This window comes from Poeciliopsis prolifica, unplaced genomic scaffold (genome assembly GCF_027474105.1).
Source record: "Poeciliopsis prolifica strain line A6 unplaced genomic scaffold, Auburn_PproV2 SCAFFOLD010, whole genome shotgun sequence".
Taxonomy (NCBI): domain Eukaryota; kingdom Metazoa; phylum Chordata; class Actinopteri; order Cyprinodontiformes; family Poeciliidae; genus Poeciliopsis; species Poeciliopsis prolifica.
The window spans coordinates 9831969-9851657 of NW_026562385.1; the positions used below are offsets into that span (position 1 = coordinate 9831969).

General features: G+C 41.0%; 3 protein-coding genes across 6 annotated transcripts in view; all 3 read left to right on the plus strand.

Moving 5' to 3' along the window:
• Window positions 1-1109, plus strand: part of LOC129363428 (meiosis inhibitor protein 1) — a 61691-nt gene extending 60582 nt beyond the window's left edge. Inside the window, exon 31 of the mRNA XM_055035554.1 lies at window positions 847-1109. Coding sequence (XP_054891529.1) covers window positions 847-969 — 123 coding nt within the window. The 3' untranslated portion in view covers window positions 970-1109. The remainder of the gene's footprint in view (window positions 1-846) is intronic.
• A 2196-nt stretch (window positions 1110-3305) lies between these two features.
• On the plus strand, window positions 3306-14026 carry LOC129363407 (coiled-coil domain-containing protein 134-like). Its single transcript, XM_055035526.1, has 7 exons — window positions 3306-3740; window positions 9411-9542; window positions 9621-9742; window positions 10887-10971; window positions 11136-11317; window positions 11905-11976; window positions 12737-14026. The coding sequence occupies exons 1-7, from the start codon at window positions 3602-3604 to the stop codon at window positions 12860-12862; spliced, it is 858 nt and encodes a 285-aa protein (XP_054891501.1). The 5' UTR covers window positions 3306-3601; the 3' UTR covers window positions 12863-14026.
• Window positions 14027-14349: 323 nt separating this feature from the next.
• Window positions 14350-19203, plus strand: LOC129363388 (uncharacterized). Of its 4 annotated transcripts, XM_055035480.1 has the most exons (3): window positions 15790-15810; window positions 15907-16003; window positions 16424-19203. In XM_055035480.1, the coding sequence occupies exons 2-3, from the start codon at window positions 15952-15954 to the stop codon at window positions 18196-18198; spliced, it is 1827 nt and encodes a 608-aa protein (XP_054891455.1). In that variant the 5' UTR covers window positions 15790-15810; window positions 15907-15951; the 3' UTR covers window positions 18199-19203. The 4 variants fall into 4 exon arrangements, with proteins under 4 accessions (XP_054891456.1, XP_054891457.1, XP_054891455.1 ...); XM_055035481.1 differs by lacking the exons at window positions 15790-15810; window positions 15907-16003 and adding an exon at window positions 14350-14513; XM_055035482.1 differs by lacking the exon at window positions 15907-16003 and having other exon boundaries at window positions 15774-15810.
• The last annotated feature ends 486 nt before the right edge of the window (window positions 19204-19689 follow it).

Genomic DNA, 19689 nt, shown 5'->3' on the forward strand with positions numbered 1-19689 from the left:
ATCAGATCAAATTTTTGTCAAACGTTTGTGCTGCAGATTGTTTTGTTTGTGCCGCTATCATTTTAAAGATATTAAGAAATGTTTCTGTAGGTCATGCGAGGTCAACCGGACCCCCCTACGTTCTTCAAATGAAATCATTTGGTGTCAATCAGCTAGACTACATTTGTGCTGGTTTGTGCAGCAAAATTCTATGCTTGTGCTGCTTTGGCTTTGAAAATATTAATAAAACTTTAAAGGTAATTTTGATTTTGTGAAAGTGTGGGGGCTGGTCGACTTTTTGACCTTCAAACTTTCATTAACATCTTCAAAGCCAAAGCAGCACACAAAAAAAATGTTGCTGCACAAACCAGCACAAATGTAGTCTAGCTGATTGACACCAATTTTATCTGATTTGAAGAAGGGGCTGGTTGACCTTTCATGACCTCTGGAAACATTTCCTAATATCAGGTATTTGAAATGATAGCAGCACAAACAAAACATTTTGCTGCACAAACGTTTGACACCAATTTTGTGCCATACGCTTCCACATCATCTCAGGTTACAGCAACAAACCAACACCAAGTATTGGATAACAGTGAAAGAAAAGAATATGTGGTTTCCCAATTAATTTTTAAGTCAAAATATGAAAGAATCACTTTTCTAGTGAACTTTGACTGGGCCATTCTCGCACATTACCATGCTTTGACCGTTGTAGCTCCGGCTGTGTCGTTGTCCTCCTCTAAGCTCAGTTCAACTTTTCTGTCCTCAGTGAATTTCTGAGTTAAAGAGGATGTTAACTCAGAAATTGAAATGTTAATCTCAATGGTCTCACCTGGCTTTAAACTTAAGATCGTGTCGTTCTTTTAGATCCAGAGCAGCGTTCCACTTCCTACAGAGGACCACAAGCTGAGAGTGAGAAAACTGATGGAGTCGCTCGGACCACAGAGATCTGCTGAGAACTGCAGCGTGTCCAACGTTTTGTATCCGTAGCCTGAAGTGAATCGAACTCGTTCACACCAAACACAGTCAGATAATCTAGTAGGTGGTAAACGCTTCCTCACACACAACTTGCGGTACCTCATTTATCTAACAGACCCTGATTGTTTCTGTAAAATATGAGTTACATTACATTCATTTTTGGATAAAGAAAGTATTTTTGAATTGAATTAAAAGCATAAATACCAGTTATATGCTCAAATTAAATTTGCACATACTGCAGTTTTTGACTAAACACTTCAATTTAGTTGATTTTCCTAGAAGTTTATTTAATGTTTGTTGAAATTTTGAACATAATCAGCTGTTATCCAGTTCGTCAGCACTTTTTCTAACACATACAGTCACTGATATGTTTATTTCTTTTTGTGACTATTATGCTGAGACAGCCACTTCAGTATTTTCAGAAAGCAAAACTCATATTATATAGATTCGATACATCGTAACGAGCCATTCGTTTGATTCAGGAAAAGAAATTCATCTAAAATCTGAAGGCCAGCAGATTTTGAGGAGTGTTGTTTTTTTTTTTTTTTTTTTTACTTTTTCACAATTTTCTGAAACATTGAATTTTGACTTTTGAGTATCTGTTAGCTATAATTAGCTAAATTTACAAATAAAAAAAGTGAAGACTGGAAATATTTGACTGTGTGTGATAAGTCTGTAATATGAGTTTCACTTTCTGAAATGAAAATATTAGAACTTTTTCATACATTTTTTTTAGCTCTGTCTCTACAGACTTTCTAATCTCATGATTCTTTTTGCTAAAAAAAATTTGACCTACTATAAAAGAATGCAAATGAGTCACAATAAGTTAAACTCTATGATCTTGGACAGAATATCGGCTTAAATAGGTAATTGTGGGTTCATTTTGGAGAAAGCAGTTTCTGGTTTAAAGCATTTGCTACTAAATTACACACATCCAAGCCTTCACCCTTGGCTTCCTTGACCCTTAACTCATCCCGTCAGAAATGTTGGCGATGTGACCCTCTGTATGTCTGAGTTCTCTCTGAAAACACCCTGATTTTTAAAAAATTTTATTTATAAATCTCTTTCTTCCTTCTTTCTGGCTGTGTTCCTCGCTGTACCTCATTTATCTAACAGCCGCTCAGCAGATTACGATGAAGGTTTTTGTTGAAGGGAGTGAAGAAAAAAAAGAAACGATATGACACTGTCTGTGCAGAGAGGAAGGCCTTCGCTGCCAAAAAGGAACAGATGTTGATGTCGCTCCTGAGAGAAGCAAAAAATGTCATTTTAGAACTAAAAATGTCCTTGGTGAAATTTTTCTGCAACATTTGCTGCTGGTGGATTGTTGTTTGGGGTTCTTGGAAGACAAATAAACCACTGCTGCTGTCGTTCATGACTGACTGCTAATACCGTCTTTTGTTTTTTTAAAACTGTACATCTTCAGTGCCTCACTGAGATATTTATAAACTTTCTTACTGTTGTGCACTAAAAAAATAATGTCACGTGAATGCAAAAGTATTCATTCCTCAAACTTTTTCACATTTCGTGTTGCATCTAGGGAAGGATGATATGGAGGAGCGAATATTTTATCAAAATTAATGTTGTGGCATTAAAAAATAGTTTAACAAAAGCCATAAAGTTTCTTTGTAAACAAAGTTTTGCCTACACTTGTTTATAACAAACCACAGTTCCTACCATATTTGGTTTTTTTTTCAATAATGATAAACAACACAATAATAATCCCATCCTTAATTACAGATTTCTACTTATTTTATTGGGATTTTATGTGAAACGGAGGGAAACTGATTCAGTTTTGTATTTTCCCTAAAGTGCGTGGTGTTCATTTGGGTTCAGATCATCATGAAAAGATCAGATACAAGATTGGGGTATAAGGGCAAAATAATGATAATAATAATCAGATTTGGATCACTTTGGGATTTAGTGTTAACATAGATTATTCGTGACCTGCTGAGGTTTGTTCACTAATGTTCTCTAACAAGATGTATTCACAAAACAGCTGAATGTAATTAGTCCATTTGAGCAGGCTTGTTTGTTTTTGTTTTGTTTTTGTTTTAGAAATATTAAAAAGAAACCGAATACAAATACACACCGCACTTTTCAGATTTTTATATGTGGGGGAAAAAAACAAAAATAAATAAAATACTTTATCATTTAAAATTCCTGAAAGATTTAGCGAACTGTAATAATAAAACAAAGCGGGAGAAGGTCCGCCTACTGCCGCCCACTTCAGCAGGGTGGCAGTAATTTCTAGTGCCAAACAACAACCAGAACTGATCTGCTACATTTTCCCCAAACCTTTTATTTTTACTGAAACCATCTTTGGATCTTTTGTTCATCCTGACTTTAAATATCCGGCTCTCATTTGTGTCTATTTTATTATTACTTGGGACTTGACTAATTGAGACGTCAACATGGAATAAGGAAACTGTGAGCCTCCACCGGTGCGTCTGTGTAAACCCGCCGTGTGGAAACCTCCTCCTCTTTCTCCTCCTCCTCCTCCGCGTTCAGCCCTCCCGCCCGCTTTCATTCGTCCAAGTCGAGCCAGCCGGTGCGGTCGTGGCGCTGATGGAGTGGAGCGTCGAGAGCCGCATGTAAATGAACCGCCTCCGCTCCTGTCACCCTAGGATCGGGTCGGGCGAGCCGCATGTCCGGTCTCCCCGCACGGACTCCTGTGACGCGTTGTGCGGGGGATCTGAAGAGATTAAGCTGCGCTGCCGTGGAGCGAAACGCTGCCCGCTTATCGCCGCCTCTCCTCGGCGCTCGCTGTGCCTCGCCTCGACTCGGTGAGTGGAGCTCGGGCTGCACCGTCCGGAGCCTGATCCCTTCTTCGTCTGCTTAGATTGTGTCGCTTCGAAAAGCCGCGCAAATCCCTCGTAAAGTCTTGTTTTGAATATTTGTCACTATAGTCGCAGTTTCTTTTTTTTTCTCGTTGTATTTTTGTTAAGATCGAAACTAATGAATATTTGCCCCTATAGTTGGGTCAGAAAAGGGGACTGTGTAATAATCAATTAAGCAATCTAATTAATGGTCCGCGTGACACTATTTAGACATCTTCATTACGCATGTCCGTGGATTTCCATGACTGATGACAAGAGATGAGGCGTCTTGGATGTGATGGAGAGAGAGAGAGAAAGATGAAGTGTCAGTCCTTGAACCCACAGCAGGCACGCAGCCGCAGGGGGAGCAGCAGCATCTCCTCCTGCTGCACATCCAGCTGTCTGTCTGATGAGCGTCTTGCTTCTCCATTCACCTCGAGGGTCAGCGTGCCTCATGAGATAGATGCTGGAGCGTTCCTCCCCCGAGACCCAGGTGATGTGGCAAAGTGCATCAGAGCGTAGCCGCGTGTTGGATGTTGTTGCCTGCGTTTCAGAGCAGAAGCACGTTTTCACAGGCTGGTTATGCCTAATCGACAAAGCGGGACTCTTGAGTCTCCCACACATGAAACCCAAACTTGAGTCTCTCAGCCCCGGGAGGCTGTTGTTTGGCAGAGGAGATTCATGTGGGCTCACATGACTTTGGCGAGCTCTCTGCCGTCTTTAGGCCTCCGCATTGCCAGGACACCTTGCCAACTTCAGAGCAAATCTGAAACGAGCCCACCTGGAAGCTTGAACATCAGGAAAAACCACTGAATCCTGGACTCTGTAAGAATGTGTGTTAGACAACCTGGACTGGACCCAGCGAACATCAGGCGTCCTTACGGTTTGTGTGCCGGGCTTCTGTTTTAAACCCTAAAGAGTGAAATGCAAATCACGCAGGACACATTTATGGAACTAGAAGTGTAGAAACTAATCATCATTTTCAAGAGGCACAGTGTGTGGTGTGTCACAACCTCTGTAATATCAGTCTGGGTGGATCCAATAACCCCCACCAATAGATTTCCTGATGACTCGGATGGTGTAAAACTATCATCTTGTGTAATTACAGTTTCCTGCTAGCAGCTAATGGCTGCATTTATACTCTGTTTCTGTGTGGCTCGCGCCACATTAGAAATGATTGATCCGGTGTTAATGTCCTGCTTACACTACTTATTAATGTCTCAGCACTTTGTTCTCGCTCTGATAGGCTGGGAGCCGGCGGATGCACATTACCAGGATTCCTGCACAAACTCAAAGTATGAGAAGGAGAATGAAACTTGTTTTTATGTTTTCAAAGTCTAGTTTTAGTATAAAATGGAAAATTACAAAAACAGTTTATTTTTCCAAACTTCTCAAAGTGTAATAGAGTACATTTTTACTTCCTTCTGTGATACATTTATGTCGCTTTTTCTAGGTTGGTCATCTTAAAATAACATAATCAAATCTTCATTATTAGAAAATTCATTGGACGTCTTTAATCAACCATGTCCTCCATAGAGTTCAGTGATATGATGAAACCAAATGTACTTTATTAGTTTATTATCTTGTGATAATGGACGAACCAAACTGTTATCATTACATTTTCATCAAATGGTTCAATATATCTCTCTAAATCAAGATGAAATATTGAAATTAATTCTGACAAAATGAGCTTGAGTCCCTGCTGTCTTAGGAAAATGACACGATGAAACTGTATTCACATCAGGTTTAGAAATGAGGAGAGAGAGATTGTATTTGTGGAAAATTAACTCATCCAATTAATATCATAGCAAAGTTATCTTTAATACTTTTCTCTCAGTAAAAAAAAACCCAGTAACATGAGATAAATATTGCATTACTGCAAATATGGCATTTGTGACAACTCATTCCATCTCAAGATGATGACCTAATCAAAATATTATCATTACGTAACTGTAATGTCATCATATTATCTTGAAATAACGAGACTGGGAATATAGGATCACCATGAGGATGAAATCGTTGTGGTAACAAAGACAAATCTTACATTTTTGTATCAAGATGATACAATAGTAAAACTATATTTGGAACCAAGAGTTGCACATCTCTTTAAATTGAGATGATATAATAAAAAGGTGAAAAGTATAAAGCTTATAACTTGACCTTGCTTTGAGAAAATGACCTAATTGAACTGTTAACAAAACAAACTATGTTTTGTGATCTTAAGATAATAAAATTGATCAAACTTAAGAAATCCTGATCTCAATATAATGGGATGACAAAAAAATTGTACCTTGAAAATGTCATAAAAATAAAACACATTCTTAATTAGAGTTTAAAATGATTGAGAACCAAACAATCCGCAAATTCTGACAAAGTTGCATGTCTTATGAGAGGATGTGGGTTAGGAGGTGAAATATGTTTCAAGGTTTCCCTCAAAACATTTTCTAAGCCTGGTGGTTAAAAATGTTTAAAGTTGACAGAAAATTTTAAAATATCAATTGATAATTATGTGCTATTGAAATATTAGAAGATTAATATCTGAACACCAACTATAAAGTCTAAAACAAAAGGCTGAAATAAGCGGTGCTGAGCCTGGTGGGGGCACAAGTAAAGCCTGGTGGCCCGCCAGGCTCATAAAACCCTGGCGTTTTGGACACAATGTGAGGAGCCTTTTGATGCTGACGGCACACTCATACTAAACCCCAATCACTACAAAACAATACAACGTATGACATTAAATGTTTTTATTTTTAATGGTCTGGAGTTTTAGTGAAATGTTTGGAAGTTAGTTAATTGACAATGTGTAGGAATCATGCAGGATTTCCTGACTGTGCCAGTGACCATCCTGGTTTTGGTCGGAGGGCGCTGTCCTCTGCTGTCCGGGTGGAATACTGAAGCTTCCTCTCAGCACTTTAGGTCTTTATTTAAAGGAGCTTTTCTCAAAAAGCTTGGAGGCTGTCCAAATAATAGTCCCTAAATGAGCAATTGTCTTCTCTTCAACTTTCTTCAGGTACTCTTGTTTCTGCTGACTGCGAAATAAAACCTTCTCCTGCTCTTTCATCTTCGGATGAGACACTCGAATGGCCGCAGAGACTTCCGCGGAACGCCGAAATGGCTGCTAAAAAATGAAATTCTCACACTCGCATCTCCAGAAATAATATCTTGAGACCTTCTTCAGAGTTGGAGCGTTTGAGCAGCTGCCAAGCAGCTGTCAGGATGTGTCAGGAGCCTCCTGTTTAACAGAAGGCAGCTTTAGGGGAGGAAATGATTACTGTTTGTCTGTGTTATCAGCTCTCCGAAGACGGAAAGTGTGACTTTTTCTCATTGGACTCAAGTGAGACTCTCAAGGGGAATTGCTAAGTCTGAATTAACATTCACACCCCGAGACATTTGCTTACTTCCTAGTGCTTCAGATTCGAGAACAGGCACCCGAGCTTGTAGAGATTAACTCAGTTAGAGCAGAAATCAAGTCCCACTTGCTCATTATCTTCTTCCACTGATCCATGTTGCACTTGCTCTGCTCTCCGTGGCTTAGAGGAGGATGAAATATTCACCAGGAAAGCTGTTGTTTTCCCAGAGGAGCCCCCATCTTTACCTCTCATGCCTTGTCCCGCTTCTCGTCCGCTCAACCTTTCCTCTTTCCGTCCTCCTCACGGACTCGCCGATGGAGCCCTTGCTAAATTATGCATGCGTTATGTGAATTATATCCTGTAGTTTTTCATCACGCATTGTTCAGTTTTCTGCTAATGGTATCTAAAAATGGGCTTTGGGACGTTTCCATTTATTGGTTTCTATTTTTAGCGCTCCTTCTGGTTTTTATCTCTCCCTTTCAAATGTTTTTGAAAAGCTCCAGAGGAGGAAAGGGAAATAGGAGTTGCAGACCAACGAAAGTGTTGTCGACCCCGTGTTTTCAGTGGGGCTTGAGCCGAGGAGGAGTTCGGTGAAGAGATTGTAAAGGTTCTCGTGGGGATTAAGCGAGCGCCAGACATCAGATGCGTCTTAAAAGGATCATAAGGGGCCCCGTTTACGAACGCCGGATCCCCTCTGCTGCTCCATCTTGAACACATATCCCCTGTGTGTCTTTCTATTGCATGTTGTGCACAAATCAGAGGAGCCAGGGAGATGAGCTTTGGGTAAAGGAATGCGATATCATATCATCTTCTTTCATTTCAGTGACGTTTCCAGCATGTAAACAAATGTTTGGAGGGTCCAGAACTCGAGAGACGATGAAATGAGTAAACAGTGGGTTGTGGTAACCTGTGAATGTTTCACTTACCGACAACAGAGTTGATGTCAGTTTTTGTGTAGCTTCAAGGTGCATTATTTTAGTTTTCTGGCTTTTTCTAGTTTAAAGAGAACAAAAAAGCTTAAAAACATTTCCTTTCTAATGCGTTTGCATGTAGTGAAAATGATTTGGTCCTCATCAGCCTAAATTTAATCACATGTATATAAAAAAAATCCACAAAAGATTCTAGTTGGTTATCAATTTTTAAACAAAACTGAGGAACGTTGTGTGGAAAAATGAATTATGTCCTGTTTGTTTTTCACTGGATTTAGAAAGGAAAGTTTATAGACGCACTTTTCTTTTGGTCATAGCAGATTTGCTGCCACCTTGCTGTTCTGGAACAGGTGGAAATACTAAAAGACATCAGCAAGTAGTTTAAGGAAACCATTTTCAATCTGGCAAGAGTCACAAGGCCATTTCCAACCAACCCGAAGTTCTTCATGCTACAGTGACTACAGCCGATCACCAGTGGAAAACATTTTGGGGAGCTACCAGCCTTCCCTGGAGTGGATTTTTCAGAAAATTCACACCCAGTTCAGACTATGAAGAGAAACTGCAAAAGGCCCAGGAGATGCGAAGGCCTTGATCATTTTTCAGTTTTCAGTCTGACAAAAGAAACGACTGAAAACTGGTCCAAATTTCCTCAACTTTGGCCAATGCTTAGATGAATCTTATCCACCAACCTCCTTAATGGTCTGATAATCAGCCACTGTCCCTTTTTGCTCTGTTGTGAGACAGACCCGCCCACCAGGCCAAGCTTTTTACAAGAACAAGAGCCTCTGTTTCTCTCAAAAGAATATGACAGCACAATTTCTTTTTGCATCTGAATTAGTTATAAGCAGAGAAACAAAAGTAGAGATGTTCAGTGTTTCATGAAAAACAGAGTGGGGGGAGTGATGATTAATTAACTCTATGTCACTGTTGTCTGGAGATAAACGTGAGAAAATCCATCCAAAAGTCAACACTTTATTTTCCACAAAGCAATGTCGTATAGAAGGCAATTGCTTAGCTTTTCACAAATTTCTTTTCTATTTCAGCTTATTCTGTGTCCAGTGAATAATGACAGTTGTAGTTCGCCTTAAGAAAAGTGTGAGTCTTTTTCCTGGCTGCCTCCGGTTCCACAGAGAATTTTGAAGTTGCTACGTTAGACGAACGTTCAGTTAAGTGGAAAAACATCCGAGGACGCGGCTCAGGCAAATTCCTGTCCTGTGGTTTAAACTGGATTCGCTGGTCATGTGACTTAAGGTGAGGCCCATGTGCTAAACTTACTGGAACAACCTTAAAAGTGAGAGTCGTAACCTCTTAAGGAACCCAGTGTGCAGCCGTGTTGTTCAACAGCTCCTTCTCCATAGGAGTGCTTCTCTGCTGCCCCCTGGTGACCATGTGGAGCGTGAGCGCCGTGATCCTGGCCCTGGCCGCCGTCGCCCTCGGCTCGGCGGACCCCGACACGCAGAGACCGCGACACGACTCCAACTTGGAGATCTGTATCCTTCTGATGGGTGTGCAGGGGAGGTGGGGGGGATCCGTGCTGCTTCTGATTCTCCCTGACCTTCTCCTGTCAGACAAGCGGCTGTTTGAGACCAAGAGGAAAGATCAGCTGAACGCCCTGAAGAACCTCGTGGAGCTGAATGACATCAACCAGCAGTACAAGATCATAGACATCATGCTCAAGGGGCTTTTCAAGGTAAGACGTCTTGGCGTTTTCCTCCGCTGTCAGAATGCACTTTTTCTAAGAGTTCAGATGTTGGTTTTGGGGTTTTTTTTTGTTCGGATGATACAAACACTTTTCATACAATGTTTTCATTTGAATGGTAATTCAGAGTCCTTGCAGCACGATTTCACTCGAGGAGCTTTGATTTACAAGTCTACTTCTTCCTCCTCCTCCTCCTAGCAGTCAGTTATCTGTGCATCCGCGCAAGGACACCAGGCGCAGGCAACCTTCGGTGGCAGGAAAACCATTGTCAGCACTTTCACACCACTCCATGTTAGCGTGATGGAGTGCTTCGCGGATGCCGGTCGGTGGATAGAAAGTATCACGTAGAAATAGTGAGGGGGAGAATTAGCATTAGATCAAAGCGACACTGAGTGTGCAGAACTTCTGTGACGTGGAAATAATAGGAGAGTCCATGTTTATATTGTTTTACATTAAAACTCTTCGGCTTCTTTTGTGCAACCTCCTATTTTAGCAGCTATGATTTGTAGATTTTTTTTCTACCATCTTCAGACTAAATTGTTGCTCATTCTTCTTTACGAAGCACCTCAAACTCAATCAGATTGAATAGAGAGCGTCTCTGTTCAAGGATTTTCAACCCTTCCCAATTAAATTTGGGTCTGGGCTTTGACTGAGCCATTCAAACATCTTAAAATCTGCAGCTCTGACTGGGTTCAGGGTTGTTCTCTAGCTGGATGATGAACCCGTTTTCTCACCAACTCTGATCAGCCTCCCAAACACTGCTACACAACAGCATGATCCTGCCACCACTTTTTTTTAACTACGTATTTGAGGCGTTGCTGGTGACCGAAATAAATCATTTGCTTGTAACTGCATTTGCCTTTATTGCTGCACGCTTTGCTCATATTGTTTTGCTTAGAGTTCTTGATTAACAGTTATCCATTAAGTGCAACGCACTTTTCAGATTTTAGTTACCGGAATGTCTTAAACGATTCCCTTTCTCCTTCCCCTCAACAGTTATACTCTACCTTGTGTTGAACTGTCACATAAAATCCCAGTGCAGGACATTGAAGTTTATGTAATGTTGATCAAATGTGGAAAAACTGGAGCGTGTCTGAGCTGACTCTGACCTGGAGCTCTTTTCTTTAATCTGAAGGTGTTGGAGGACTCGAGACAGATCCTAGTGGCAGCCAACATGCAGCCCGATGACCCCTTCCCTCTGGACGATAAGATCAAAGAAGGTCTGACTCACTTTTTTTTTTTTCATTGTTATTTCTCGCCAAAGAAAAAACAAACTCTACTTCTGCCTCCTGCCTACGTTTTTGAACATCCCACGTTGCGTCGAGGCGTTTTCTTTCGTCAGCGTCGGTGCGAGTGTAGCAACCTTCGCTTTTTCCTCTTACAGCTTTCTCCCATGTGGTGGAGAACACGGCGTTTTTCGGCGACGTGGCGCTGCGCTTCCCACGCATCGTCCACCACTACTACGACCGCAACGCCGACTGGGGAGGGCTGCTGCGCTGGGGGCTGAATTTCTGCAACCAGACCGGAGTTTTCACAGGAGGAGCCCACCAGCATGTCCTCACACTCGTAAGACCGTGCACACACACACACACACACACGCACACAGACACACACACGCACAGTTCTGTCACACACTGTACCTGTCAGTCGCACTCTTGTCAGAATCTGCTAACATTCTGGAAACTTGTCATTGTTTCAGTTTGTTACTTGTTTTTGCTTTGTTTTCATTTTTAATTCATTTATTTTATTTTATTTTTTTAAATCTAGTTCATTTGTTCAATGTTTCCAGGGGACTTTTTGAAATGAAGCGCACCTTTTTGTCGCTTAAAAAAAACAAAAAAAACGAGATTAACTTTGATTTGTTTCCATGATGCCCATAAGACTGGCCTTTGAAGCAGAGACGAGCGCCGCTGATGAAACGGTGCTCCTCTGTTTTTATGTTAACTAACTCAACTTTTTCAGAATTACCCAGCAATTTTAATAATCTACCAAGAGGATTACAGAGTAGATTAATTCGGTCAAAGCGGCAGTGTGCTCCCCGAAAGTTCAACCCCGCAGTGGCGCAACAGTAATCCCACGTTTAGACTCTTCAAAGAAGAAGTGTTTCATCTCCTGATTCTCCCGCATCATCGCGTCTCTTCTGTTCATCTCAGATGTCACAGGAGCTGGGAATCACGGAGAAAACCTCAGATTTTATAAATCCATACCGCACAGAGAGAGACGACGTGAGTATGATGCTGATACTTTACCCTACATTTATCATCTTTGGTTTGCTCCCGATTCTGTGACAAACTAACGTCTATTTTTATTGTAAATATGTCTTTCCTTTTTATTTCAACAATATTTGTTTCGTTGGGATGTGCTTATTTATCTAAAAAGAAATAAAAATCTTTTTAAATTAGTTGCAAAACTGTATTTTTGGCCTCCCGGATCATTTTATTCAGCTGATAAATCTTGGTTGACCCTAAAAGTTCCATATCACTTTTTTTTTTAATGTGATTTGGAAACAACATTAAGTGTTTTATCTACAAAAAAATCTTTTATTTGCCAAAACTGGCGGGTTAAAATGGAAAAAAAAAAAAAAAAAATTAACATTTGTGTATTTTTGAGAACTGGTGCTATAATAATGGCATTCATATTAATGTATTGATACGTAACATTGTTGTGGCAAGCAGAGGAGTATATTTTATGGCTTTAAGTCTGTAATTATTTTTAAACAAAGACTTAAATTTCTCTAAATTACATTAATATTTTTTTTAATCTATGGAATTTTATCTTTTAGACTGCAGGTGTGATTTTGCTTTTTTTTGTTTGTTTTTAATGAAATTATTTTTTACACATTTTTAAATAAAATTTAAAAGAAAATTTCTTTAATGTCTGATGAAATCAATCTGACTCAATCATCCGGTGACGATCTGTTTTAGCTCAACATCTCTTGAGAATGAAACAAAAACCTTTCATACCAACACTGGTTGTCCGCTCCAGGTTCTTCACACGGCCGAAGCTTTCCAGAAGATCCTGAGGGAGGAGGAGAAGAGGAGGAGGAAGGAGGAGAAGAGGAAAGAAATCCGGAAAGGCCCCCGCATCTCCCGCTCTCGCTCCGAGCTATAGCGTTCCCTCGGCGGTGGCGAGGAGCCTGAGAACAGGAGCGGGAGGAGCGAACCCAGGAGTCCACACGGAGTGGCCCGACATGCAGACTGCGACGACGGTGAAGGAAACAAAAGCTGCCGTCCTTTGTACCATACAGAAGTGAAGGTGCTCCGACAGAAAGAACAGCAGAGCCGTCGCTGTGACACGATAACGCGTTTATTCAGAGGTTAGTCAGGTTCTGATCGAGGCTCGACATCAGCGCCGATGTCCAATTGGAGAATCTAACTTTGTACTCCAGGAGGATTCTGGGAAAACAACGGAGAGTCAAACTTTAGAGAGGCGGACGGATTTATTGGCACGCCTGGTAAAGATCTGGAAATGATCTGACAGTAGAAAAACTGAGTTCATGCCCAAACCTGCTTCAAGTGTTTGTCGCTGGAAATCCCAAACTCAGTTTCCAGTTAAAGTCAGAGCATGTTTACACTTGTAATGTCAGAACCTAAAAAGGCTTTTTCTTGTTTACTCCCAAACAATTAAAAACAGTTGATTGAAATTGATCAATTTCTTTAAAAATCTAAATATGACTTTTTTTTTTTTTGCATTCTTGTTTTAAAGACATCGCTACATGCACCAATATTTGTCCTCTGTTGATGTTGTTAAAGAATTATGAACTGAATAATAAAATTTAGCAACATTTTCTCAGTGCTAGATCATACTGCAGCGTTGAAAAATATAAATTTAAAGGATGATGCACATCTTTACCAGGCGAGTCAACAGATTTTCCAGTTTCCTGCACTGTATTGGGTCATATGGCAACTGAGCTTTGGCATATTATTAATTTAAAAAGTGTACGTCAGAACTTTACAAACCCCTACTGTATTGTCTGGTCCAGATCCAACGTGTGTAAAACCCCATATGCTTTAAATATGCGTTGTTATTTTAACAATTAAAAATTTGACCTCATTTAACCTTGGACTGTTTTGTAGTGGGAGACGAGATCAACTACTTTGACCTTTGTTTGTAAAAATGAAAACTCTCCCTGTAATTGCTGCTTAAAGTTGTGGGGACGGCTCTTATTTTGTTTGCCTGAAGAAGAAAAAAAGTCTTTATGATGATTTTATTTTGAAGGGGCTCGCCTCTATTTGCATTCCTTTTTTTTACCTTATAAAAAGGTATGATATGTTGTTTGTGCTTTAAAGCTTATTCATTTCTGTTTCATCAGAATATAAACTGTGGGGCCTCACCTTGTCTCTGTTAAACATGTTTCTTGTTATCTTACCTGAGAGTTGTCCATAATTTGCTTTATTTCTATGAAACTGGTGTAATTTTTAAAGTAGTAGAGCGACTGTTATAAAAAAAAACGTATATGTATATTCAGAGAAACCATATCATTGCTGCAAGACCAACAAGCCATTTTGTTAAGAAACATGAAATAAAGTGATTCTGATATGTTCTAATGGAGAAGTGGACAGGCTTGTGTTTCAGGGTTCAGCCAGCAGGGGGCGGGCAGCTAGCAGCTTTCTGAAGCGAACAAAGTGCAAAGGTTGTTGTTTCGGACTCGTTCTGACCTCTAACGGGATTCCTTTAAAAGTTGGAAGCCAAATAATAACCTGCAGAAGGAAATAGGCCAGGTGTTGGCCTGGGAAATGTTTCCTCTGTGACATGGAGCGAGGTAAGTCGTTAGCCTTCACTGTTAGCAAGACGCTAACAGTAGCGCTCAGATAATCTGACCCGATGACAAATGATTCCTCCGTCGGTTAAACCGGATTACTGCTTTTTGATTCGTGACGTGTTGCTTTTTTTCAAGACGTTAGCTGTGATTATGAGTCAGCGCTGACGGTTTTACATGACTTTTCTCGACATTTCTGTGGAGAAAGTTCCTGAAGCGTCACAAACGTGTCACTGTTTACAAACACCTGAAACAGAAAGGGAAGATGACTTTCGCCATATTTAACGGGCTGTTTACATATAGAGAGATGAACACATTTAATAATCCAGGGCCTGTATGGCTACGTGCTAATCAGGTTATAAACTTGTCAATTTAATCCAGGCCCGACTCGAGTTACAAGCAAACTTTGCGCTTAACGTTTCAGGGATATTAGAGAAATCCTTCCAGCATTGAACGTTACTTAACTAGGGCCATAAATCAAGGTTAATTTAATAAACCTGCTTGTATTTAGAGTCTAAGCAAATAAAATAAAGTTCCTGGTTTAGCTTTTCTGCAAAACACAACAATCTGTTAAAATATTATTAACAGGGCCGGTCCAAGGCACAAGCAGCCACTAAGGGACCCCCTCATTGGAGCTGATTTTATTTTTTTAGTAATAATTTCTGTCATTGTAATATCAAACACACAATTTCACTCTGAACTGATTTGTTTTTACAATAATGTATATTTGATCATGGATGTAGAAATTATTTTATTGATAAAAAGCAAACAGATAGATTGCTCTGGGGGGGCCCTGGTGGCCGCGGTAGGTATCGCACGCTTGGCCAGGAACATGAGCTGCATCCAAACGGCCAAAGCTCTTGTCGGTCAAACCTCTCACTGCACAGCAGAGGAGGACAGACTGATTTTTAAACATTTGCTAAACCATAATGTGAGGGGATAAAAACCATCAATTAAGATATTTATTTCCACCCTTTAAGCTGGCAATTAATGAGCAGTCATGAATTATTTGTATTTGGAGCAATGGCACCATGACCCCACTACATGAGAAAACAGTCACTGCAAAGCAACACTGAAAACATTTTAAACCGTCTTCAGCGACATCAGTGTCCAGCATGTATAACAGGCTAATTTAAAAATCATTATACATGTGAAACTTGTCAAAATTGGTTTACTGATTCTTTAAATTCAATTTGGTTAGTGAAAAATTTTTTTTGAAAATAACTTATATTTGCTGTGTTGCTTTGAACATTGGGTGGTTACCACAGCAACCAGTAACGGCTTTTTCTATTGCCAAGTGGTTTGTATTAAGTTCAGCTCTGTATTTTAGACAAATATGATTTTGTTCAGGGTTTCATGTGTAATTTTGCCATGTTTTATACATGTTTCTTTTTAGCAACTGTTCAATGGAAGCATTGCTTGGTCTGTTTAGGGTTATTCAATGTTTTTCTGGACTGATGTTAATCACCAACTTGATTTTTTTCTCTTATTAGGTATGTTTTAATTTTAGATACAAAGGAATGTTTCAGGTATCAATTGTGTGATAGTCTTTGGATGTTGTATGTGTGGTTTTACATATTTTTTCAGAATAGATAGAGAGTACTGAAGAGTGCGGTTGTTTTTATGACTTGGTCATGATAACAACTAACCCAATATCACTTTTTTTTTTTTGATCACCATGCATGATGATTTGATTGTAATCAGGGTTTTTGAGTTTCCTGTAACCGTTTGAGGCAGAGCGAACTGAAAATTGTCTAATTCTCGTCACCACCTGAAATCTTAACGCACTTTAGGGTTGAGAGATGGAGATGTGTTCTTCATTGCTGCACAAATTCTATATTACCCAAGGCAGTTGTTGTTAAATGAGAAATGTTAATCAATACTAATTTAGTGAAATTACTTTCTTGTTACAGTATTCCCACCTGACAACAAGAACAGAGAGATCTGTGAAATGGAGGAGGACGTTGAAGGTACCTGGGGTGAAGAGCTCCGACTAGTCCTCGTCGGAAAGACCGGGTCTGGAAAAAGTGCGTCTGGAAACACCATCCTGGGCCACAGGCAGTTCCTGTCACAGACCAGTGCCAGCTCTGTCACCCAGATCTGCGAGCTGGGCATTGCTTCAATGGCAGAAGAAGAGGACGGAGAGCAGGAAGGCAACGTTGTCCCACGGAGGAGGAAGAGGAAGATAATGGTGGTTGATATGCCAGGGTTTGGTGACACTCACCTGAGTGTGGAGCAGACCCACGCAGAGATAGCCAAATGTGTGTCTCTGTCAGCTCCCGGTCCACACGCATTCCTCCTCGTGATCCCAGTCGGACGCTACACAGACAATGAGAACCAGGCGGTGTGCCAGTTGGGTGGCATATTTGGAGCCGATGCGGTCTCCAACCACACTGTAGTTCTGTTTACCAGAGGGGACGATCTGGATGGGGTTGGGATCGAAAAGTACCTCAGGGAGACTGCACCTGATGGACTTAAAGCCCTGATTGAAAGGTGTGGAGGTCGATACCATGTACTCAACAACAGAGAGCCAAATAACTCAGAACAGGTTAGAGAGCTGGTGAGGAAGGTGGATGAAATGGTGAAGCAGAACAATGGAGGTTTTTATACCAATGCGGTGTTTCTAGAGGCAGAGTCCGCCATCACAGAGGAGCAGAAGAGGATGTTGAGGGAGCGAGGGCAAGCAGAGGGGGAAGAGGAATCAGAGGGATCGAACAATAGCAAAGTTGCAAAACGAAGAAAGTGTGAGTTGGAGTCGGACGGAGGTGATAAGGATTTTAGGGTTGAGAGATGGACGGAGGAAAGCAGGAGGAACCCCTTCCGAATCCTCAGAGACCGGTTCAGAGGCAGGAGTCAGAGTACGGGCAGGAGGAGACAGGCTATCCATTCATCCTTGAGCCGCCTGAGGAGGGAAGCCGCTCTGTCTGCTAAAGTGCTGGACAGGGTGAAGATCCTGGTGGCTGCCGGGGCAACGGGCATGGCTGTGGGGGCCATGTTTGGGGCGGCTGCTCCTCTGGCGGCGGCAGCAGGGGCGTCTCTCGTGGGGAACTCTGTTGGATTTGCCGCGGGACAGTTGGCAGGGATGTCAGTAGCTGGAGGTACCAGTGTTGGGAAAGCGGTTGGGGCCATAGCAGCGGCTGCCTCTGGAAAAACAGCAGTGGCTCTTGGGGCGGTGACAGGAGGGGTCTTGGGCGGCTCAGTGGGAATTGTCGCTGGCGGCGAGGCCACAAGTTCCCCGGAGGGCGTTTTAGACGCCCTGGGTCAGGTGAGCTTGATAGGAGCCTCTGCTGTGGGAGTGGCAGCTGGAGTGGGGTGTGCCATGGGAGCTGGAGCCGCTGTGGGTGCAGCTGTGGAGGGAGCAGCGGCCCTGGGTGGAGCAGGAACTGCGGTGGCCTCTGCAGGAAGCGAAGCTGCAGGAGCTCTCCAGTGCTCCGCAGCCTTAGCTCCAAATGTCCCACCGGGAGCCATGTGTGAAGTAGTGGGGCCTGCGTCAGGCCACTGGGGCACTGTGGCAGCAACTACTCGGATCTTAAACGCAGTGGCTGAGATCGGGAAAGCGGCTGCAGGTATTGCTCTGGCTGGTGGTTTGGTAGTGAAGGTGGTGAAGGAGAAAGTGAGATCTGGTACCAGCACTCAAGAGGCCAGTTATTCAGAGAGAAAGTCTTATGAGGTCTACTGGAACAAATAAACTGGGACTTAATCTAGAGTGCAATGCCTGTAAATTATATGATCTACATGTAACTGCCCATTGTGATGCAGTGGGATACAGTGTAGTCTTAAATTTCATACGAATGGAAAAAATCCAGCATTTCATTGTAAAGGTAAAAAAAGGAAAACAGAAAATCTCGACTGCAGTCCTGAAATCCACTTTCCTGTTTTTCGCACCATTTACTTTTATCAGATGTTAAAATGTTGTGCTTCTGCTCCTTCCACTGGAACCAAAAGCAATTACACTGTTTTTATTAATAGTAGTCGTAGAGGTGACATCACACCCGCTGTTGTAAATGATGAAATAATTACACAGTTGGTGTAATAAACCAGCTTTTTCAACCTATATTAGCAAATAGCGCTGCTAGCAATAAAAATAGCATACATTCTTTTCTTAACTCTGAGATATCCAAAAGGCTGCCACCATTTCTACATCCAGAATTGTTAATACTATAGGGTATAAAAGCCCAAAAGAGCAAGAAAAGAACATTTGATTTGCCGGTGATAACCTTACTATTACCTGCAAAGGTCTTGCTCTCCTGTAAGAAATGTTGTAAAGAGTACAGTTTTTACTTAAAGTTTCCTTTGACAGAATTTTGAACATGTTACTAATGCTGAAAATATTTCACTTTAATTTTTCTTTGGTCTGCAACAACTTCAACACTGAAGAGTGGGGTTGATGTTTAAACCAAAAGCACTTAGAGTGGTAAGATTAAAAAAAAAAAAAAAAAAGTCACAAACCGAGTTGGGGCATTTCGACCTTTGACAGTGCTGGAAGAAAAAAAAGTTATGTTTATTTACTGATGTGTTGTTTTCAGTAGTGTGTGGCTTGAAATGAAACAGAAGCACTGAAGGTTCTTAAGCGTTTTGGTGATTGAAGATTTTTCACTTCTAGAAAGCTGTGGATGTTTTTCATGTGAGGAGAAGCTGATTTCAACTGGTACTCAAATGTTCACTGTTGTAATAAAGTGTTCCCTTTCAAATACCACAAATGTTATTTTTCATTATTGTGTGTATTGATTGTGTTGTCTTTGATTACATAACTATAATAATAATAATATTCAACTTTCTGAAGCTTATTACTGGTGGAGAGTTTCTGTCATACTAATGGTATTAAACAGGAAGTGTTTTTATGTTTATTTTAAAATTCAGGAAATGTTTCTCAGTGCATCAATCTTGTTCTGCTTTGTGTACGGTTTTATGTGGCGAAAGAAAAATGATGCGTGGAGTTCAAAAGTTTAAAAAAAAAAAAATCTGAAAAGCATAACATGCATTTCTTTTCTGCTACTGAGTCAACTTTTGCACATTCAGACGGAGTTTAATTTTATGTCTTTGCTCTTTCAGTTTGGGTATAGAGCACTTCTTAATGTCAGTTGCTGCTGTTTGCCAATTGGAGTTAGTCTGGATTTAACTGGTCCGTTTCGACACTTCAAAATGTTTGGATCTAAACCAATTCCATTGTAACTCTGGT

Excerpts from the sequence above, each read along its gene's own strand:
- LOC129363407 (XM_055035526.1), top strand. The coding sequence starts at position 3,602 with ATGTCCGGTCTCCCCGCACGGACTCCTGTGACGCGTTGTGCGGGGGAT. Across the intron at positions 9,743-10,886 it reads TGCTCAAGGGGCTTTTCAAG|GTGTTGGAGGACTCGAGACA; the intron begins GTAAGACGTCTT and ends TTTAATCTGAAG. Across the intron at positions 11,977-12,736 it reads ACCGCACAGAGAGAGACGAC|GTTCTTCACACGGCCGAAGC; the intron begins GTGAGTATGATG and ends TGTCCGCTCCAG.
- LOC129363388 (XM_055035480.1), top strand. The coding sequence starts at position 15,952 with ATGTTTTTCTGGACTGATGTTAATCACCAACTTGATTTTTTTCTCTTA. Across the intron at positions 16,004-16,423 it reads TGATTTTTTTCTCTTATTAG|TATTCCCACCTGACAACAAG; the intron begins GTATGTTTTAAT and ends TTCTTGTTACAG.